At 35.0% G+C, this 24301-nt stretch overlaps 1 protein-coding gene across 8 annotated transcripts in view; it reads right to left on the minus strand.

Annotated features, from left to right (window-relative positions):
* Mier1 (MIER1 transcriptional regulator) overlaps positions 1–24301 on the minus strand; it is a 56938-nt gene that overhangs the window by 13201 nt on the left and 19436 nt on the right. For 7 of the 8 annotated variants that reach the window (XM_042679580.1, XM_042679527.1, XM_042679549.1 and 4 more), the window contains 7 exons: positions 23430–23575; positions 10299–10460; positions 9183–9315; positions 7057–7121; positions 5447–5519; positions 1903–2054; positions 973–1054 (listed from right to left, as the gene is read on the minus strand). In XM_042679580.1, coding sequence (XP_042535514.1) covers positions 973–1054; positions 1903–2054; positions 5447–5519; positions 7057–7121; positions 9183–9315; positions 10299–10460; positions 23430–23575 — 813 coding nt within the window. Of the gene's footprint in view, positions 1–972; positions 1055–1902; positions 2055–5446; positions 5520–7056; positions 7122–9182; positions 9316–10298; positions 10461–12319; positions 12414–23429; positions 23576–24301 lie in introns of those variants that run through there. The other variant, XM_042679567.1, reaches the window with a different exon arrangement.

Below are 24301 nucleotides of genomic sequence, written 5' to 3' on the forward strand. Positions count from 1 at the left end.
ATATTTAACTTTATATTCTTGTGTTATACAAATGAATTTCTAAAATGCAATAAAGCGAATTAATTTTTGCCTTCAAACTAAGGTACTTTGTTCTAGAAGCTTTCTTTGTAAGTTCTTTACTACATTGAGATTAACTACAAAGGTTTTTTGTATGTTTTTGTTTTTTCCAGTCATGGGGCTTGAACTCAGGGCCTAGGTGCTTGTCCTGGAGCTCTTTCACTTAAGGTCAGTGCTCTAACACTTCAAGCCAGAGCTCTACTTCCTAATTGGAGATGAGGGTTTCACAGACTTGACTTCCCCAACTGGCTTTTAACCATAATCCTCAGATCTCAGCCTCCTGAGTAGGTAGGATTATGGTGTGAACTACCAGTTCCTTGCAACAAAACGTTATTTTTAATAGGGCTCTTTAACTCTCAAGAAGGAAGAAGTGGACATAACTACTTTTTACCTTTCCTCTCTAGGTTCCTAGTTACCACAGGAGATAGGAGTTCAGGTTAAGCTCTCAGAACTTAGAAGATCCTCAATTTTTTTGTTGAGAATCTCTCAATAGTTTCTTAAATATACATGTTTATGTACATATTAAAAATATTTATATATATAAACAGTGCTCTTTTTATGAAGTGAGATTTTTATAGTAAAAAAGATTTAGAATAAAAAAGAAAATGAAAGCAATATCTGCTACCTCATAGGGCTACTACCAAATCAAATACGAAAACCCTCAACATGCTATGAGATTATAAGGAAATATGTATATTAATATTTTCACTTAAATGGCCTTATTTTTCCCATAATGAAAGAAAAGCAGAATTATTCCTATTCCCCATTATGCCTTGTGTAACACCCGCATTTTGAAAATATTTACTAAATTCAGAAGGATCAATATTATTTAGCTGAGGATATATTTAGTTACTCATGAATTTATTAAAATTCTGCTAAATCATACAAACATAAAAGTTTAACATTTATGCTTACCTCTAGCTGCTTTTACATTAAATCTTAATCTTCTTAATGCTTCTTCTGTATCAAAATTGCATTTAACCAATTCATATAAGGCCTAAGCGGAAAAAAGGCTTCAATGCATATGACCAGACTAAAAACAGTTCAGTACAAGTGGTAACTTTTTTTTTAAAGAATAAAGGTTCTTAAATCTAGTGTTTGCTTTTTATGCTTTCAAGGATAAGTAACATGTATACCATACCAATTACAAACAAACATGATTTTTAAGCCTCATAATTAACTACCCTGAAGAAGGTGCAAAGTGAAATGGATAAATAATTTAATGGGGGGGGGGGGGGCAATAGAATCCGAAGAATTTAGAATACCAGGAAAATGGCACTTGAAAGGTGGTAGGGGGGTAGGGGAGGGAGGGTCAATGGAGAGGAAGGTAGGGGAGAATGTAGTCGTAATATTCAATGTACATGTCTTGTGAATTTAAGAAAACTAAGGGGAAGAATTGGGAAGGATGGAAGAGGATAAAAGTGGTGACACTGATCAAGATGCATGGTACTCATAAAGTAATTTGTACTTAATTATGAAAATTTTTTTAAACCTGCTGTTAGCTTCTAGTACTAGTGTTAACATGAATATAATGACATTATCCAAATATTCTAAATTGATGATATCCACAGATCCTCAGGGATGATCAAAAGAATTTTTAAAAGCCATACAAAAGTATATAAAAGAAAATTAAATTATCAAGACTCTTATTTATTTGAGCCGAAATCATGCTAAGGAAATAGGCATAGTAACAATGGCCGACAAACTTGGATTCTCTACTAACAGTATAGCAATTTTGGTGGTTAACAGTTAAAGTGGTAACATTTTCATATTCACATTTATAAAGTGTGTGGGGGGGAGTAATTTACATGCAGAAAGCCTCAAATGTTTCTTATTCAGACCTACCTGCTCATTGTCTTTTATATGAGATCCTTCAGGAATAGCTTCTACACCTTTCTCATCACCTGTTCTTCGAGATGCATCCTTAAGAAATACAATTACTTTATCTTCTGGTAAATATTCAGGGTCCCACAAGAGTTGATCTTCATTTTCATACACTAAATTAGTAAAACAAAATATTTTGAATATTATGGTTTTTTTTTTTTTTGTCGGTCGTGGGGCTTGAACTCTGGGCCTGGGCGCTGTCCTTCAGCTCTTCAGTTCAAGGCTAGTGCTCTACCACTTGAGCCACAGTGCTACCAGCTTTTTCTGCTTATGTGGTGCTGAGGAATTGAACCCAGGGCCTCATATACATGCAAGGCAAGTGCTCGACCACTGAGCCATCTTCCCAGCCCTATGTTTGTTTTTAAAAGGTTTTTCTAGAATAATGTGCATTAGACATTAACAATACTAATCATTTCTTAGTGGTGGAATGAAGGCCAATTTTTACACTGCTTTTTAATTCTTGTTTCTTTCCGTTTGTTTTTTGTTATATACTGGCTTCAAACTTAAGATCTTCCTGCCTCAGTTTCCCAATTGCTATAATTATGGATGTGCCCCACTGTAAAAGGTTTTACTATATTCTTTATATTTTGGAATTATGATTATTATTTTTGTCGGTCATGGGGCTTGAACTCTGGGCCTGGGCGCTGTCCTTCAGCTCAAGGCGAGCACTCTACTGCTTGAGCCATAGCACCACTTCCAGGGTTGGTTTTTTTTTGTTTGTTTGTTTGGGTCTTTTTTAACTGTATTTTTTTTGTCTTTTCTTTTTTGGTACTGAGGATCGAACCCAGGACGTTGCACTTGCTAGGCAAGCGCTTTGCCACTGAGCTATATCCCAGCCCCTTTATATTTTGGAATTCCATTAGAAAGTAAATCCTTTCCATATACAGAAGTCACAGTTAAAAAAAATTAAAGTTTCTCTATTATTTCTATTATAAGACTAAAACCTAAATCTTGGGATTTAAAGAGAGAAAAAGAATATAAGATAAGAACCTGAGTAACAGAAAGTTGAAAACAGAAGAGGAAGCCATATAAGATAGAATTAAGAGCAAGAGTGGCATTACAGAAACCAAGTTAAAGTGTCCACAGGGTAATTTCAAAGACTAAGAATGACCAGGATAAATAGTGAAAAAGCTACCCTGGATTTACTAACAAGGAAGTAAATATTATGAGACCTGTCCTCTGGGCGAAGGTGAAATAATAAAAAAACTCCTTTGAAAAGTTTGTTTGTAGAAGTAGAGATAGAGTAGTAACTAGTGAGGAAGTTTTTAATGCTCCTGTTATATATGACAATAGAAAAGAAACTGACACACAAAAAAACACAGACCAAAGATAACTCTAACTTTCCTTGTTACAACAGCTAATCAAGTGTACTAGTTAGCCTCAGTACCAGACAATATATTTTCACATGAGTTTACTTTGCTCCTCTGTCTATACACATATACTTTAGAATTACCTTCACCTTCTTCTATTTCCCAAAATGCATACTCTCCTTTAAAATGCAGTTGAAAGAACAGTATCCAAATTTCCTTAACAAGTTATTCCTTTCTAAACTGCTGATATAATTCTAGTAAAACTAAATTCTAAATGCAATAAACTTCAATGATAAAGTGAATGTAAAAATAGTGTTACTGATTTTTATTTTCTGTACAGCCCGTTTTTTCCAAAGGAAATATACTGAGATTATGTATATTCTTGGGTGGGCCTGACTGTCTCAAAATGATGTAGATGAAGAGTCCCATAGTCCTCCAGGTATGGTACAAGTATCTTCATAAGCTATGGAACAAATACAAACTACCTAAAAGATATTTCTGGAACTAACAATTCTGCAAACTTTAACCACAAGGTATACACAAGGGTTTACTTAAGCAGAGAAGACAGTCATCACCAGGATAGTGCCAAATGACAAGCCAGACTCCTGGAACTATGGCTAAGTGAGTAGAATAGAACTGATTATATCATTAACCTTAAGAATAATACTTCATTTTATACAATCAAAATAACCATGATAATGACCATGAAGTGAGAATAATTAGCATTTCTATAAATAATCTGCATTGCCTTTTCTGATTCTAAAACAGTCCAAATTATATTCCCAGTTTACACTTTGTCTGTTACTGTACTTCGATATTTTAACACCTCCATGTTAAATGCAAATTTACTGGCCTGTGGTGTTCCTAAACTGTTTTTGATCTACTGCTGAGAGTACATACATATCAAGAATATGAATCAAATAGGAAAAAAAAAATGAAGAATGAAAGATTTCTCAACTACAAAGGGGACTTTATATGTAAAGTTGAAATGGGAAGAAAAGAAAAATGGTTAGCTTTGAGTGATGTGTCATGTTGTCCATAAACTCATTAAAAATATCTCAAACCCATATAAAATGACTAATGTGAAAGCCTCTTAAAAAAATCCTCAGGAGCTGAGCGCTGGTGGCTCACACCTACAATCCTAGCTACTCAGGAGGATGAGATCTGAGGATCACAGTTCAAAGCCAGCCTGAGCAGGAAAAGCCCGTAAGACCCTTATCTCCAATAAACCACTCAGAAAACCGGACTGGCACTGTGGCTCAAGTGGTAGAGTGCTAGCCTTGAGCTGAAGAGCTGAGGGCCAGCACCCAGGCTCAGAGTTCAAGCCCCACAACCGACAAAAAAAAAAATCCTCAGGATTGACTTTAGGACTTGGTAGATAAAATGACTTAAAAATCATGTAGGAAGTAAATAGTATCCCCATGTTATTTTAAATACATGTTTTTCTTTTTTTTTTGGTGGGGAAGTTGGGGGTGGAATACTGAAATTCATGCTTGCTAGGCAGGCACTTAGGGTCTCAAATATATATATTTTCTTTTTTTGGGGGGGGTGAGGGGGGCAACATGGACCATGGTTCTTCTATTCACATCTCTTACATAACTGGAAAGACAAGTGGACCACCACATCCAGCATTTTTGCTAAAGTTTGGGTCTTGTTAACTTTTTGCATGGACTAACCTTAAACTTCAATCCTTTGCATCTTGACTTCCTAAATTCTTGGAATTGAGCTAACACACTCAGATACAAAGGAGCTTTGTATCAGTTGAATCTATGTTGGCCAGAAATGTCTCAGACCTACAATTCTGCCTTTGCCTCCCATAACCTGGGATTATAAGCTTTTGTCACTATACATAACTTTTAGTTTGTTTTTAAACCTGTTTTAACATTAACACAAAATGACCTGCTTTTAGTTATAAAGGTTAAAAACAGTATAGTACCAAGATTCGCCATATGAAAAAAAGTTAAAAGGAAACATATGCCTGGGGTATTTTAAGTCACACACACAAAAAAGGTATTCACTTTTTCTACTAAACGTATAAGGACAAACAGAAAATAGTAAGTGGTCCTTACAGAAAATAATGCAGGCCTCTTTTTATAAACCAATGGGATTATTTAGTAGACTACCATAGTCTTATTACATTTACATATAATAATAGTTTATTATTTCAACAGTGTAAGTCCAGCTAAGTAGCTCACCTTTTTCATTTTCTTTGTATCTACAAATGCCAACTGGAATCTCTGCTTGAAACATGGAACCCACCATAATCTCCTATTTAAAAAATAATATAGAACATTAGAAAGATCTAGGAACATGATTCTCTGGCTTAAATAATTTCCTAGGTAACCTGATCTCTCTGTCATAAAACCAATTAACTACCTCAGAGGACTACTGTGAGTTAATAATAAGTAAACACTTGCATATGATGGGAGGAAAATTATTAGTATTATAATAGGTAAAATGCAATGTAGATGACAATACTTCAAGATACAGTAAAAATAAGTAAGTGAATTCTGATCATTTAGGTTATTGCATGATCATATAACACTGTGAAAGAGCCAGATTCAGATGTTTTCAGAGTATCTGCATTTAAAATTTGTTGCATTAACTGAGAAATTGTTAGAAATCCAAATGCCCAACCCATACCTACTAAATCAGAAACTCTAGGACAGGACTCAATCTGTTAACACTCCCTAAGTGACCTGACACACACAAGAAATAGCTTTAAGGTAAGGGAAATAAACTGGTTAGGGCCCAAATAGGTGAAACTCCAAACCAAATGGGTAAGTACTTTCATACTTCAATACAAAACTGAAAAAATATTCCCCTGTAAACACAGTAAAATCTTTTTATAGGAAATATAACTAAATCTGAATGTTCACATCAGATTAAGTGAAACTAGCCTAGAGACCATCTTTAATATATTTACCCAACTTGGTTTTTTAAGCTGTGTTTTCAAAGCAATGATTGTGTATGTACTAATAAAAACTGTTTTAGACTCATCTTAGAAACAGACAACTTGTGGGGGGGCGGGGGGAGAAGGATTGGGACTGGGGGGGGGAGAGGGGAGGCTGGGAAGGGATGTGAAGGGTAAACAAAGGAGGAGGCTGCAATGCTTGGTAAGAAATGTACGCATTATCCTGCCCATGTAATTGTAACCCCTCTGTACAGTATGTTCACAAATAAAATAAATTATAAAAAAAAAAAACACACAACTTGTGTAGTTACAGAGAAACCAAACTTGTATCAATACTCAAATCTGTATACAACAGACTTATCAGAAATAAATAACAGTAAAGCCAATCATTCTGAGACTTTTTACAATGTCTAGAAAACTTGAAAAAATATAATTGTTTTCCAACTATACATTGGTTTGAATATTGACTAGCTCAACAAAATCCAATTCTTTTTTTTTTTTTTTTTTTGGGTCCAGTCGTGGGGCCTGAACTCTGTCCCTCAGCTCTTCAGCTCAAGGCTAGCACTCTACCACTTGAGCCACACCGCCACTTCTGGCTTTTTTCTTTTTTGCTTATGTGGTGCTGAAGAATCGAACCCAGGCCTCAGGCATGCAAGGCAAGTGCTCTACCACTGAGCCATCTTCCCAGCCCCCCAAATCCAATTCTTTACATTCCTTTTGTTAAAAAAATGTAAGACTATCTCTTACTTGGATATTAAAGAAGAACCTGAATATTTATGAAATGCTTCAATGTCACAAAAAAACATGATAAATATATGGAAGTATTAAAAGAATAACTACAACTGGTTTTTAAAACATAACTTTAAATTTTGGGGAAATGATTCTAACTACCTTTTTCCAGTCTTCTGATGGAATATAATCTTCATCTTCTTCGGATTCTTCTTCTATCTCACTATCTAGAATAAGATAATGATACTATAAAATAAAAGCTTATTCAGTCTACATCAATATCTCTATATTTAGACTTGCAAAAGGTCTACTGAGTTAAGGAAAGATTTTTAATTAAATAATCACTATACTTTCTCTGCAATAGGAAAACAAAACAAAATAAAAAACACCAACAAAAAGTCATAAATCTTTCCTAAGGCAATTTTATTCTCAGTAAATTATTTCCTAAAAAACTGGATTTAGAATCAAGATAAATCTATTTTTGTTGTTGTTGTTGCTGGTCATAGGGCTTGAACTCCAGGCCTAGGCACTGTCCCTGAACTTCTTTTGCTCAAGGCTAGCACTCTACCCCTTGAGCCACAGCGTCACTTCTAGCTTTTTCTGTTTTTCTGGTACTGAGGAATTAAACCCAGGGCTTCCTGCAGGCTAGGCAGCAATCTACCATTAAGCCACCTTCCGAGCCCAAGATAGTCTGTTTTTATTCTTCATTTTACTATAAACACCCTGGTGATAAAGTCATATGATCTCAATGTTTTCACTTATAAAATCAGAATTTGGATAATACAATTTTCCTAATAGTGTTCCTTGTAACACTAGGAATTTTATAGGAAATCTTTAAGGGGCACATAAGAAGGGGTAAAGGACACTATTTTCCCCAATCTCCATTTTTTTTTTTTTTTACATTTTGAAATACGATATCTGCATAAAGGATTGGCAAATATGAAACTATTAGGGTGTCAATGTTGTTTAAAATCCAAATCATCATGTAAAGTTCAATAGGACAACATATGTGGAAATGATGTAAGGACTATGGAAAAGCTAAAAGAGGAAATGTACGTATAGCTTCCATGCATCTAGCACAACTGAAATATGAGCTTGCAAGTACAAAATCAATGTTCTTCCCAAAGGCAAAGCTGTTAATTACTTAGCATCTATGTTTTAGCATGCAAAGAAAATTAACACAATTATTTTTCCCGTATTAATATACCTTTCACTTGGAATAGATCTTTTAAACTTTATTATTTTTATATGAAAAATTTACACTAAATATATAACAAACAAATCAAACAGAGTATCCATGTTCAATCAGTCATTACCTTATAATGAGAATTTATTTTCTTTCAATTAGCTTTCTCCTTTTTAAGGTACAGAATTATAAAATTAAGAATTTAAATTGATAATACTGGTAATTGAATTGCTCTTATCAAGAATCTGTTTTAGAATATCAATTTGGGCTTAGAATGAAACATTACAGAACAGCAGGTCAAACATACAAACCTGTATTCTTACCTAAAGTGAACCACTTTTAGAACACAGTGCCCCATGATTAGAGAAAGCAATCCTCATGAATATATCATCCTGGGCTATCTGACAACTGAACAATGAGACTGCAATATGATAGTGTCCTCCTGAGATTTATGCCATGTAGTGATGATGTTATAGTCAACCTTTGTGTAAGTACATTTTATGAAGTTTTCATACCCAAGAAATTGTTTTATGACATGTTTCTCACACTGTATCCTTTTATTAAGTCATGCATGAAAAATAATCTTTTCTTAAAAAGGGTAAGAGGAATATATAGAAAATGAAGCTGAAGGACTACCAAAAACAGAGAAAAAATACCACACCAAGGGCTGGGAAGGTAGCTCAGCAGTAGAGTGCTTGCCTCCCATTCATGAGACTCTGGGTTTGATTCCTCAGCATCACATAAACAGAAAAGGGTGAAAGTGGCACTGTGGCTCAAGTGGTAGAGCACTAGTCTTGAGCTGAAGAGCTCAGGAACAGCACCCAGGCCTAGAATTCAAGCCCACGACCAACCAAAAAACAAACCAAAAAACCACCACCAAAAAGTCAGGTAGTACATAAAAATCATAGTTATTGTAAAATATTCACTGAAAACGGGGCCTGAATTATTGTTAAACTAATAACCAGTAACAAAGTCTACTTGTTTATGCAAGAGATTTCAGAATAAACAAAGTCTAACAGAGCAGTGAAAAACACATGAGAATTGTAGGTACTATTCAAAAAAGTGAAAATTATATTCTAACTAAAGCAATGACAATACTTACTTGTATCAAAATATTTACATCGGCGTGGGCGGATTATTTCCTGAGCATCCTGAGAAGCAACAGATTGTGATGGATCATCATTGGAAGACTGAGTTTCATCCTCCTGACCTGATGAATCCTTTGTATTTTCTTCCTATAGAATTATTAATAGTAATAATAATTATTAATTTAAAATGTAAAGAACACTATTTCAAAAGAAAGGCTACAGATAATTTTGTTCTAAATATAACCAGAAGACTTAAGTGCAATATGGTGGCTTGGGCTAGCATGTGGAACAGGAAAAAGGATCTTAGTGGTAAAATCCACAAACAGTTTAGTTAACAGTACCAGTATTGTTGAGTAGTTTGGATTAAAAATACTGCAACAGGTGCCAGTGGCTTCTGCCTGTAATCCTAGCTACTCAGAAAGCTGAGATCTGAAGATTGAGGTTCAAAGCCAGCCACAGCAAGGGAAGCCCATGCGACTCTTATCTCCAATTAACCACCAGAAAACCAAAAATGGCACTGTTGCTCAGGTGGTAGAACACTCTGGGACAGCAACCAGGCCCAGAGTTCAAGCTCCATAACTGACACACTGACACACACACACACTCCAACAGCAACTTTGTATACAGTAAATTGATCCCCTTCTTACATCTAAAATTACTTCAGAATAAGTAATAAAAGTAGATAAAGGAAGTGGCACTGTGGCTCCAGTGATAGAGCTCTAGCCCTGAGCTGAAGGGCTGAGGGACAGCGCTCAGGTCCAGAGTTCATGCCCCATGACCCTCAAAAAAAAAAAAAAAAAAAAAAAAAAGTAGATAAAGTAAAAATACAGGACTGCCAGTTAACTTTAATTATTTAAAAGCTGCTCTATAATATTCAAAAAAGCATTGACAGCCAAAATGACACAGACTTAACTGTTACCTCTCAGGCGTATTTACAGAAGATTTCCAGTTACTTATTTCTGTAATATTTTTTAGTACTTAATCTTTAGTACTTACCTTATTTATAAATTATAGAATTTAACTTTATAAATTATAGAATTTAGTACACTCTGTAGATTCAGTCATCCCTTGAGGGTCCTGGATGATACGAAGTCCACAAATTAAAGAGGAACTACTGTGTATACTCTTACCTTATTTTCCCCACTACAGCCACTGTTGTCATCATTATCAGCATCTTCATCATCTTCACCTTCTTCTTCCTCTTCCTCTTCTTCCTCATCTTCTTCAGGTAGTCGAACAGTACTATCATAACCATAAAGGCTGAGAAGTTCATGAATTGGCATGTCACCTTCCTAAGTACACCAAAATAAGTGAATTTCTGCAATCAGTGATTTCATATTTCTACATAATTCACAAATCTACATATTACTCATTCTATGAAGACTATTCTTTAGCACTGAAGACTTTTCAAAATCATAAAAGCAAAACTAAAACTATATGAAATATTAAATTCCATTTTTAAATAAACCTATAAATTGATCAGTTCTGTCCATAATATGTTTTAAGTATAATAAAAAGTAACACTAGTCTAAAATTAACTTAGCCATACATTCTGTCCTATGGCTATTTCTAAATAAAATGATTTCATGTAATCTTTACCATCTGTAACTGATAGGTTATATTATTTTGATTTCACAGATGAGGAAACACAGGTAGGAAGATTAAGCAATTTCTTATAAAACAAAAAACCCTTTCCCTCCTCCCCACAAAACCAATGGGTTGGAGCTGAAATGGTACAGCACTTATGCAAGGCCCTAGGTTCCAACACAGGCACCACTCCCTCCCCACTCTCCTACCCCGTGGCACACACATTTCATATAATGTAACCAGAGTTAACCCTTCTAACTTTAAAAAGCCTATAATGTATTAATATAATATTCCTCAATCCCCTGTGGTTAAAGAACCTAAAACAGTAAAATGAAATCAGTTTCCTGTAGAAAGTACTCTAGTAAGTAATCAAGTAATGGTATCCAGGAAATATAATATTCTGGTTATGAAAAGGAATGTTTAAGCCAAATCATCTGAACATATTAGACACAACACAGATATACATATACACAAACATTCTTAAAGGCAGAGAAGTGTCAAATTTAGAACCCAGAAATACATTATTCATGAAATAAGACATGTTTTTATAATTTTCAAGCATTCTATACCTTATTTGTAGGCAGAATTAACTCCAACCCAAATGATAAACACACTGCGAAACATACTTTGTGTGAAATATACTTTGAACTCAACAATATAACCAGATGACACTATGACTTAGATTACAAGAATTAAATCTTTATTGTCCATGTGCAAGGAGCAATTGACTCACTATAATATGAACATTTCTTATAGGAAGAAAATGAAATTTCATACTTCTATTCACTTTGAAAATATACTCTAGTTAAAAATCAACTTGTTAACCTATTTCTGAAGAGACAGTTCTGGAAGACATAATGATTAACAGAAGCTACAGCCTGAAAAGTAGTAACCACATTAGGCAACATATTGACACTCAAGCAGAATGACCAGCATACGTATTTAATTCACACTTATATTGTGGTTCTCAAAGCACAAACAGTAGTATCCAAGGACCTGGCCCATGAAGATCTGGCATAACAGCCAACGATCGGGCATATGATACTGAAATTTAAGCACATCTCTTCAAAATCAAGAGATAAAATAAGCAGAATGAGAATTAAGATACAGAAAAGGTTGAGTTTCATACACAATAACAAAGAGCTGTCATAAAGTATTTCTTATGTGCCAGGCATTTATGCCAGGTACTTTGATTTTATTTCTGTAAAGAATGAAAATAGAATCAGAACATTACACTATCTTGTTAGGTTTAAAAGTAGCAGGTAGTATTATCTGCTACCTTTATTTGAAATTAAGGAAGCCAGAGGAACATCATGCACTGATAGCCTAGACCTACTATCACAGTGACTTTCCTTAAACTCATGGAGCTTTTCTTAAACTCATCCTGCAACCCAAATTAGAAGTAAGTTCCAGCAACTACAGTTACTACTATGAATAAGAGCCAAACCAGGGAAAACATTAGCATCTCAGTTTGCAACTAAGATTGACACAGACCTTAAAAATTCATAAGACCTTGTTTCAGATTTAGTTCATCCTCAAAATTATCCTGATATGCTACTATTACCTGTAATTTTTAAAAGTGTGTTGAGCTGGAGGCATGTTCAAGTAGTAGAGCATCTGCCTAGCAAGCATGAGGCCCTGAGTTCAAACCCCAAAACTGCAAGGAAAAAAAAAAAAAAGAATATTCACCAGGAGCTGGTGGTTCACACCTGTAATCCTAGCTACTCAGGAGGCTGAGATGTGAGGAGGGTGGTTTTGAAGCCAGCCCCAGCAGGCTTCTTATCTCTACTTAACCACCCAAAAGCAAGAAGTGGAGCTGTGACTCAAGTGATAGAGCACTATCTTTGAGCAACAAAGCTCAGAGGCAGCACCCAGGCCCCAAATTCATGCTACAGGAGTACACATTCCCCTCAAAACACACACACACACACACACACACACACACATGCACGCACGCAAGCACGCACATTCTAAATAAACAAATTTTAGGAAGTATGTTGAATGATATCTTGAGACCGATTACTTCTGGCAGTGGTCTACTTTGAACTTTGAACTCTTCCAACTAAAACATAAACCACCTGGTTTTAAGAAAGTATTAGTCATATAACTGCCCTTAGGCTTTTTTTCTTTTTACTGTTGGATCTGCCTTCAAGAGTATTAAAATCAGCCTAAAGGCTTACTAAAACAGAGTGCTCAGCCTCAGCTTAGAGTTTCTGATCTAAAAGGTCTTAAGGAAGGTTGGAAATCTGCATTTTAAACAGCTCCAGAGAATTTTACTGTTATAATATGTGACTACCTTAGAACCAGTCAAGTGTAAAACATCAGTAAATTAGCCTTTTTAATGCGAGGTAATAAGCCTGAGCATTATCTTCAGTTAAGCTCACAATTAAAGGACATGCAGTTATCAACAAATGATTAGATGACACACTAACTGCACAGAAAGAAATTCCACTATGGAAAATGTATCTAGAAAGTCTGTCTTCCATGGTCAGATGAATTCTTCTTTTTAGATACACAGATGAAAAGTATGACTCATTATATAAAGGTTCACTTCTCAAACAAAAATCCAGCAACACTTCCAATACTAAGAAAAGAACAAAAAGACTGAAAAGATCTTGTAACAGTAGATTTTATGAGGAACTGAATAAAAAGAAATAGTAATAGAACTGGTACAGATGGAGAAAAGCCTTGATTCAAGTCAGAGGAAATGACAAATGCTTGCGCATAGAAATCAAAATGAATAATCAGGTCAATCTGATTAAAGCAGACATACTGTCTACAGCAGTCTCTCCCCCAAAAATATTACTAAATGATCTATTACTGGAAGGTAATTAAAGTTAGAGAATTTTTTTACTTTGGCTTTTATTTTCCTAATTTCTCTGGTTATCTAGCTTCTTAAACAGTATGTGTGTGCACTCACACGCACGTGTGTACACACAAGTACACACAAATACACTGTTACTTTGTAAATTTCTTATTTTTTTAGTCAACAGTACAGAAGATAAGGGATATGCAAATTAAAACAACAATAAGATTGCATCTCACCCCAGTTAGAATGGCTATCACCAAAAATGAATGAGAGACTGGGCCAGGTGCTGGTGGCTCAAGCCTTGTAATACTAGCTACTCAGAAGGCTGAGATCTGAGGATTGCAGCTCGAAGACAGCTTGGGCAGAAAAGTCTGGTGAGACTCTTAACTCTAATAAACTACTCAGCAAAGCTGGAAGTGGCACTGTGGCTCAAGTGGTAGAACACTAGCCTTAAGCAAAGATGAGCTCACGGACAGTGCTTCAGCCCAGAGTTTGAGCCACCAGACCGGCAAAAAAAAAAAAAAAAAAAAAAGAAAAGAAAAGAAATGAGAGGCCAGGCAGTAGTGTATTCCTGTAATTCTAGCTACTTGGTAGACAGAAGCAGGAGAATGCGAAATTAGTGAGACCCTATTACAAAAAAACAAATATACCTAAGCCAAAGCCATAAGGCAAAAAAGGAAGACATATCATCCCTATTTTCAGATGGTATACTATACTTAAGCAACATTAATGATTCTCCCAAAACTCCTAGATCTTTTGCCAACATAACAGGATAAAAAATTAATATACAAAAATCAGTAGTATTTCATATATCATCAAGGAGCAGACCAAACTGAGAAAAAGGTCAGGAAAATAATTCCATTCATGATAATCTCAAGGAGAAAAATACCTAAAGGACACAAAAGACCTAAACAAATTAAACTAAACAAACCTTGGAAAAAGATACTAAAAATACCAGAACGTGGAAAGACCTCCCACAATCACCAACTGACAGAATTAGTGATGTAGAAATGTCTATACTTTCAAAAGCAATCTAAAAATTCAATACAATTCTCATCATATAGAAACATAAAAGACTCTGAATAGCAAAAGTAATCCTAAGGAAAAAAAGCAACAAATACTACAGTTTAAGTTGTATTAAAAAATCATACTAACAAAGACAGCAGGGTAATGACACAGAAAGTCCAAAAATAAAACCACAGACTCACATGTGATTTTTTGACAAAGGAGCCAAAAATATACACTGGAGAAAAGTCAGCCTGTTCAACAAATAGGGTTGGGAAAATTGGTTATCTATCTCCATGTAGAAAATTGAAAGGAGGAAACAAGAGCAAGAACAGACAATTGGAATTACATGAAATTAAAAGCTTTTGCACATCAAAGGAAACAATTAGAATCAAGACATAAACTACAAAACAAAAACTGTCAGTGGGTAAATGATTAACAAACATACAAAAAATTCAAATAATACCAAAAATAATCCAGTAAGTGAGCTAATGAATTGAACAGAGAATTCTCAGAAGTACAAACAGCTAATAAATATATGAATAAAATGTTCAATACCCTTAGTCATGAAGGGATCAAGTCAAAATGATACTGATACCGTCTCACCCAAGTCACAAAGGCAATTAAACAAGGACATGGCTCAAAGGGTAGAGTAACTGCCTAGCCAGAAAACAAATAATACATGCTAGCGAGCAAGTGAGGATCCCTTATAAACAATGGAAATGTAAAATAGTACAATTACTATGTAAATCAGTATGGAGGTTCTTAACAAAACTGAAATTACATCGACCTCAAGACCCCATGCTGGTATCTTGGGCATATATCTGAAGGAATGATGATGAATATATGGGAAAGATACCTGCACACAACCTGTTTTATTGCAGCACTATTCACAATACCCAAGCTGTGGCATCAGCCTAGGTACAAACAATCATAATAGGTTAAGAGAATAAGGTGTATATTACTCTGACCTAAAGGAGAAGGAAATCATGACATTTACGGAAACTAGATGGAACAGGTGTAATATAAGCCAAGCTCAAAAGGCTAAGTATTGTGTTTTTTACTTGTATGTATGTGTGTGTGTGTATATATATATATATATGTATATATATATATATATATACACATACATATATATATATAGTGTATAGGTTTTAATTTCCCATTTCATATATACATGTCATATATACTATATATTCTATTTTCATATGTGAAAATAGAAAAAAACCTATGAATTTTCTATTAAAATTTATTTTTCTACTAAAATTTAAATAGAAAATTTAAAATGGAGTATCACCCTAAAACTCCTATGTACTATCAATATATGCTAATTTTTAGAAAGATGTAAAAATATAAATATAAGGGCAGAGAGAGGACAAGGTTCAAATGTCAGAGTGCTTGATGAATAATAACAAATATCACACACACACACTTATAATACACTGTTGGTAGGAATGTACAATCAGTATAGTCATTATACAAAATGGTATGGTAACTACTACCATATAACCCAGCAAATCCATTACTACATATATATCCAAAGGATTAAGATCTTTTTATACTAAAGCAAAAATCATTTTAAACTAAAAAGATATTTGCACTCTCATGCCTACACTGTAGTACTAGTCACAATAGACAAAAGGTGGAATCAATTCAGATGTCCTTCAAATTAATGGATAGACAGAACACCATTTAGCCATTAAAACATGAATTTTATCATATACAGCAACATGGATAGAACTGGAGATCAAGTAAAATAAGCTGAACACAGAAAGACAAATAGTACTCATGCTAGTTTCATGCATAGAAATTAACAAATCCTGTTTTTTAAAAATGGAATGGAATAATATACATTAGAGACTGGGGAGGGAAAAAAGGGGATAGAAAGTTAATAAAGGGCACTAAAACAACAATGCAGAAATTATTTCTGGGATTGGGCACTGATGGCTCATGCCTGTAATCCTAGAGGCTGAGATCTGTAATCCTCAAGTGGCTGAGATCTGAGGATCATGGTTCAAAGCCAGCCCAGGCAGGAAATTCTGTGAGACTCTTATCTCCAATAAAGCACTAGAAAACCGGAAGTGGCACTGTTGCTCTAGCAGTAGTGTTGGCCTTAAGCTGAGGAGTGCAGTGACAATGCTCAAGCCCGAGTTGAAGCCCCACAACTGACAAAAAAAAAAAAAAAAGAATCACTTCTGGTTCCTCCTTAGCACAATAAACTAATTACTGGTTAAAAAAAACCCTGTATTTCTAAATTACTAGAAAAGCACCAAATTCCTAACACAGAAATGACTGGGTTCAATCCATAGCACTGCAGAAAAAAAAATTTAAGTTGAAGAGATTGAAATGCTGATTATCCTTTGATTATTGCACTGTTCAAAAATGCACAAACAGTATGCCTATAAAAATTATTTTTAAAAAGTGAAAAAAAGCAAAACACAGCCAGAGGGGCCAGAAAAAAATTATTGTTTGGTAGGCCTCAATTTGTAACTCATGATCCTCTTGCTTTAGCATCCTGAGTACTGAGATTACAGGTATGCACCAATATGCCCAGCAACTTATTTTTGGCTGCACTCAAAAGTAGAATCTCAGAGAGGACAACCTGCATTTCTTGGCAATAATCAATTCCTGGTGTTTGGCATTCTTTGTTCTCTGCCAAAAAATTGAGCCTCTTCTGTTGCCTCTCCTCTGAGGAAACAATCTGCCAACTCTTGTGTTTTATATCTTCTTTGCTTATGTGTTTTTAACAACATAATGGCATCATCATCTTCATAGACTAAGAAGTTTGCAGATTCTGCTAGCATTTTTGGCCCCAGATAGCAAAGCACCGTTAATACCTATCTGTCTAGAAATATCCTCTTCTCCTTCTGTTACAATAACCAAGTTAACAACACTCAGACCAGCACCTGTACTTGTCACCCAGAATGGATCTGTGCTTGAGTTTTCCATTTCTCCTTGGTCTGTAACCGTACTCCTTATTCTATAGCAGCAGATACAGTATGTGTCAAGATACCCAGATTGTTTCTAGAATTTTAACAATAGTAACTAATGACAGACACATAGACTGTCTAAAGCAGTGAATCTAGGAGACTTAGTAACCTAAGACAAAAACATATCTGAAAAAAGAAGCCAATCATGTAAAAAAGCAGAAATGTATTCTGGTGCCACTGAAACCCTGAGGCCTGGATACAGTCCTATCTTTAATGAAATCTGTGACCCTTACATTTTTTATTTTGACTAAGCTAGTTTTAGATGGATGTCTTTGTACTCCCAAATTCTGATGTTAGAAACATGATATCTCATAAATACTCTTATTTCTGAAAAAGAAATAAAGAATGAATAACTGTACTAAGATCTATCAGTCACTTGTTCCATAGAACATCTCCAGTATTTATTCCACTAGATATAGATATGGAGTGTATCCTTCAATTAAATTGAAACATCATATTAATGATGTATAATAATGTAACCATAATGTTACATTAAGTGCCAATAGTATAGAAAAGAGAAAGAAAGCAAAAATTATGGGGCAAGCAGTGGATTTTCATAGCTGTGAGTCAGATTTGCTTTTTTTAACCATTCTTAGGAATAATATAACATATGAATGATAAGCACTACTTTAGTGACTATGTGCTAGACACTGTTCCAAGTGCTTTAGAAAAATATCTGTAAAATCCACTGAAACTTAAGAATGTTAATTTAAGGTTACATGTTTATGAATTATGAACCCAGGTAGTCTGATTCACTCACTTACACTGCTTTCCTTGAAAACCAATCTTAGGTGAAGTGTATATAATCCTAAAGCAATATGAAATCAGAAGCTCTGATTGATAAATTATGGGAATAAGGAAAATGTCCCTCAAAAGAATATGTATTCTAAGCAATAGGACAAAAACAGGGATAATCAAATCCATGTGAGCTGATGGGAGGCTGGCTAAAGAATGCATTTTTTAAAAGACAAACATATCTGAAAACAAAATGAAGACAAAAGGTAAAGTCAAGAAACACTGATATAGAACAGGATTATAAAATTGGATTGGCATCAAGCTCCAGGAGTTGATTATTGGAATTAAGTCATTTGGTGGACGAGCACACAACTCTTCATATACCTATTGTAGGAAAATGAACTTAACAATAAATGCTTATGAAGAGAGGAGGAAAATGCTAGGAATAGCACACCTGTCCCAGACCGTGTGGATTTGAATCTTGCTTCCACAGTGTCTGGATCAAACAGACTCAAAGACTTTCATGTCCTTCAACCAACGACTGCTTTCAAATCTCTTCGGTTACAACTTCTGGAGTCATTCACACTCATCTCCTATTCTTTTGTGATTCCACAAGGATGACCTACAAGCTCTCAGATTCCAACAAGGTGTGAAGACTGCCATCAATCACTTCATCAATCTGTGTCTGAAGCCTCATAGACCTACCTCTATCCGAACTATTTTAACTGTTAAGTTGTGGCTCTGGAGGTTGAGTGCCTCTTTTTCTTGTGTTGGCTGAGGAGAAATGCAATGGCACAAAAGGTCTCCTGAAGATGCAAAACCAAGATAATAATACCCTGCGTGCCATGGGAGTGAAATGGCCCTGGAAAGAACCTGAACCAAAGCCCTTTTGGATCTACATATCCTGATTTCTGCCCATTCAGATCCTCATTTCTGGAACTTCCTTTGAACTACTTCCTAGATGAAGGTGTAAAGCTCATCGCTAAAAGAGAACATATGACTATCCCCTGCAAGCCGTCAAGCTACCAAGCTAAGCCAGTCAAAAAACATTTCTTGCTACTCATCCTTAAGTACAACTCGGAGGCCCCAAAGCCCAGAAGCTACAAGCTACTTGACTTGGCCTGGCCTTGGGGGCTTCAGACTGAGCCTGTCTCTACCATGAAATAGCTTTTTAACCACCACCAGAAGTCCCTCCTAAGCCTTGGACTAAACGAAAAGAAAAAGCTTTCTAGGAGAGAGGAAGGAGGATGTTTTCTAGGTAGGAAAGGTTTAAGGGACACATCCAGATTGGATTTGAAAGATGGTTCCTAAGATAATCAACCTCTTGAAGAGGGACCTGACTTAGAAGATAAACTTTGAAGGCATGAATTCTTCCTATTTATAGCTCCCATGTTGGAGGTTTATTTTTTATTTATGTAATTCAGGATGAGTGTATATTCCAAGAAAATCTCAATCCTTACACACTTTTTTCTTTTAGCAAAAAGATGCAGAAATAAGACAAAAAAAGGAATTGGGAAGTTTTTATGAAAAGTGAAACCTGCTGGGAGCTAGTGGCTCCCATCTGTAATCATAGCTACTCAGGAGGTTGAGATCTGAAGATACTGGTCCAAGTCCAAGCAGAAAAGTCTGTTATCTCAATTCCAACTGACCAGAAAAAGCTGGAAGCAGAGATGTGGTGGAATGCCAGCCTTGTAACAAAGCCAATAAGAGTGCAAGGCCCTGAGTTTATACCCTAGAACAAGCACAAAAAGAAAAAAAAGAGTGAAACTACGTAACTACACATTCAAGGGGGATTGTGGGTTTTCTTAGTGAGATGGCTCCACCTTTCTAATCTTTATCTTCTAGCTCTTAAGATGCACTGGTGCTGAATGGTTTTATGTGCATATTAAGTATATACAGTGTTATAACAGTAGTTGATACTAACCTTTTTCTCTCAAATGGAGTGCTCCAACTTTAATTTAATTTAATTTAATTTAATTTAATTCTTAAATTATCTTGAGTCTTAAAGAGTACATTTGGAAAACAAACTTATACTTCAGTACTAATTCACAGCAAATAAAAACCTACTATGCACATGATCTATGATTACCACAGTAAATCCTAACAAGTTTATCTAATTTTACTAACACATTTAATCATTAAAATTACAAATTAAAAGTATTTGTTCTGACAAGACACATGCATGCAACTGTAACAATATTTAAAATTGTTTCTGTCAATAATTTTCACTGAAATTCAAACAACACAATATACAGCTACTGTTAACTATAAATGAATTGGCAAGATTTATACTACAACTACGTTAAAAATCAAAGTGACAAGTAAAATACTTTACACTTTCTAACATAACTAATGCATCTACAAAAGCAACAAAGTAATCAGAAAGACAAAATCTTATTCATTATTAAAATACAAAGACCAATATGGTTTGGTTCCAAGGAGTTTAAAACTACAAGAAATTCAACCCTTTGTCCTGTAGCCACAGGTTATAGATGAAGTAATAAAGTGCTATCTGTCTGTCTGTCAATCAATGGGGATTTAACTCAGGCCCTCAAGTGCTCTACCACCTTGCAAGTCTTTTTTACTTTCAGTTTGATTTTAAGATAGGGTACACAAAACTAGGCACTGTAGCATAGGCCTATAATCCTAACTACTCAGGAGGCTTAGAAATAAGGATCACTGTCCAAAGCCAGCTTCTGTTCATGCTGGCCTAAAACTGTGACCCTCCTTTCTCTGGTTAGCTAGGATCACAGATATGTACCACTATGCCTGACTAGTTTTTGAGAGAGCAATTTAGTAACGAACCACAATCTTGCTCCCTTGTCCCAAATAGCTGGAACCAACCTCTTCATGTGCTATTTAATCCACCCTTAAAATGCTTTGTTATAACTAATACATACCACAAAGACGAATTCTGTTCTCTGCTTAAAATAATAAAATATCACTTTAGGCAGTGTGAATTATGCTAGCTTTAATCAGCAAATGGGCAATATGACAAGTTCTGACTAAATGGCAATGGGGCTTTTTTTTTGAGCTCCAAAATAAGTTTCTGAAACACAGATTAATCATTATTACTATAAAAATATAAACACTCATTTTTCTATATTGCATATTACAAATGTTTAAAAACTGGAACTTTGTTAAAGTTCTTTTCATCATGGAGCACAGCAAATCAAACACATAATTATTAGAGCATATCAGATTTATCCATCCATTTATTTCATTTAATATTTTTCTTTTATGACTATTTTTGCTATATACCTTGAAATATACTGATAAATAAAACATTCACGGGCTGGGAAGTTGGCTCAGTGTTAGAGTGCTTGCCTCGCATGCATAAGGCCCTGGGTTTGATTCCTCAGCACCACTTAAGCAGAAAAAAGCTGGAAGTGGCACTGTGGCTCCAGTGGTAGAGCACTAGCCTTCAGCTGAAGAGCTGAGGGGACAGCGCCCAGGCCCAGAGTTCAGGCCCCACGACCGGACCTCGCCACCTCCCCCCCAAAAAAAATTCATATCCCTTCTCTTTACAAAATGAATGGAAGCTACAGCTCATTAATTAAACAAAGATGTACAAATTGATTAGGTAAAATCAAACAGTAGCTACAAATATATGTAAATAGGATACAAATTAAGAAGTAACCAAGTAAAATAAAATAATTAGGAGACAAGAAAGGCCATTTTAAAGGGTAACACCAAACTCAGAAAGCCAGCCATGGGTAGCACATCCCAAAAGTACACATAAGCTGGTGAACTTTGAAGCAGGAAGAAACAAGCTAATCCAATAGAAGCACCTAGTGTGATAGTGTAGTACTGTGACACATGGATGAGAGGTCATATCATGCAGATGGTCTTGCAAACAGACTTAGGAGTTTGGATTTTCTTTAGGAATAATAAGAAAACCTACAAGTTGAAAATAACTTTTATTTTCCCGTCATGGCTGTGGGTGGAAATAGACTGAAGGCAAGATAGTAAGATGGAATAGTGAAACTGGGTGAGAAACTACCATAATACTCTACAATAAAAATGATGGCAGCCTAGGCAGAGATGAAGCAAGTCTGATTAGAGGTATTTTTAGACAGAAATGAAAGGCTTTTAAGAAACTAGATATTGAGAATGAAGGAAAATGATACCCTTGTTTCAATCTTAGTCAATAATATAAATAGTACTACCTGAAAGAAAGAAGACAGGGGAAAACAGCAATAGTAATAGACAGCAATTAACTTGTTTTGGATGCTTAAAATATAAACCTATCTGCTCAACTATCCAAGAAGAAATGCCAAAGATGATAAAACTGGAGACAGAACAGTTTAAGAAACATAAAGTAAGAAAAACTTGAGAATACAGAGATTATAAAAACTGATCATATAACTTTGTAATTTTTACATTTGGTGTGCATGCAATTTGAACTTGCCTAATGGAGATGTAGATTTAGACTCCATCACCCTCCCGAAAGGTTCTGGATTTCTATGCTCTGGGAAGGGCAGAAGATTCTACTTTTTTAAGTTCATGGATGATTCTGATGCAACTGACCTAATATTCCATTCTGAGAGTTTTTCATCTCTAGAATTCATACAACAGAAGAAATAAAGTTGGACAACTAACAATCACAAAATACAAACATTTAAGTCTTAGTTGAGGAGCATCTGCAAAGGACATTGACCAGGAAAAACAGAAAACAGGACAGGTGCGTATATTCCAAAATCCAAGTGAAAGAAGAGAAAAAAGTAAGGTAGAGAGAGTAAGTAAACAATATGCATAAAGATGAAACTCAAGGACTTCCTTCAGAGGAAGAAACAGGCACAATCTAGAATACTTTATGTTGTGATGAGAAAATGAGAAAAATGATGACAACCTTGGGGAAAAACAGGGGAATATGAGGAAGCTTAGAATCCTTTTATAGTCCATTTTGATAGTCTAGGCCTGTAATGTCTGACAAAGTCACTAATAAATTGTATTATTTTACACAATTAAGCTTTTTTTTTAATGCCATAAACATCCCAAGTATGCTCATATTGAACTTTTCACTGTGTACTACAAAATCTTCCCCCCAAAACCAGATAACCAAAATTTTGAATGTTTTCTCTTTCCACAAAAAATCTATAACCACTTCATCCCTAGCTCTTAGTATTATTTACCCTTGCAAGATCCTCTATTTCAGAACTGAAGTTTGTTTCTCCTTCCATCATTTCTTCCTCTTCTAATGTTCGTTCATCATCAAAATCATGAACCAGCATGTCAGCTGATGGATCAAATTCATGGTCATCTGATGTTGCTGAACCTCCTGGTAAAGAATATTTTAAAAAGTAGGGTAAACCAAATTAAGTGTATCTTATTAATATTAATTTAGTGTATATGCATTATTTATCTGAGGCTGGTTTAAATAAAAAGTACCAGGAAAAAGCTATGCAAAGTATATACTATTTTTTGTTTTTTAAAATTCTTGCTCCTACATATCATCACCTGAAAATAACTTACTTGAGGAATTAGAGCTTAGTGTCTTATGATGATTATATAATCACCCAATAAAATATTTCTCAGAAAGTATCCCTGTTGTTAAATGATGTGCCTATAAAAATTTTTGTAAAAACAAAGACAAATTCAAATATTCTATGGCTACAAGTCAGTAATCTAAGATAACTGATAAACCAATCCATTTTTATTCTGGTGATTGGAAACATTGCCAGATTCAAGAGTCAATCTTTGTAATACTAGACTGTAAAGGCTGGGAATATATATTTTATAAACCATTTCCACATTTGAGTAATGCCAAACCTAGACACAAGTTTGCAAACACAATTATTAACAAACACATGAGTTACTTAACATTGAAAGACTTGAGTGCTATATTAACATATGTACTAATCCTTTCACTTTCTTCTATGTACAAGAACTAATAAGGAAAACAAAAAGACACTAGGAGTTTTGTTGTTGTTTTTTTTAACCCAGGATAAAGTAAAACCAATGGCTCAGGTTTCTTCAGCCACCTTTCATAGTCTTTGGAGTAGAA

The sequence above is a fragment of the Dipodomys spectabilis genome, unplaced genomic scaffold (genome assembly GCF_019054845.1).
Source record: "Dipodomys spectabilis isolate Male_0828 unplaced genomic scaffold, ASM1905484v1 ptg000002l, whole genome shotgun sequence".
Taxonomy (NCBI): domain Eukaryota; kingdom Metazoa; phylum Chordata; class Mammalia; order Rodentia; family Heteromyidae; genus Dipodomys; species Dipodomys spectabilis.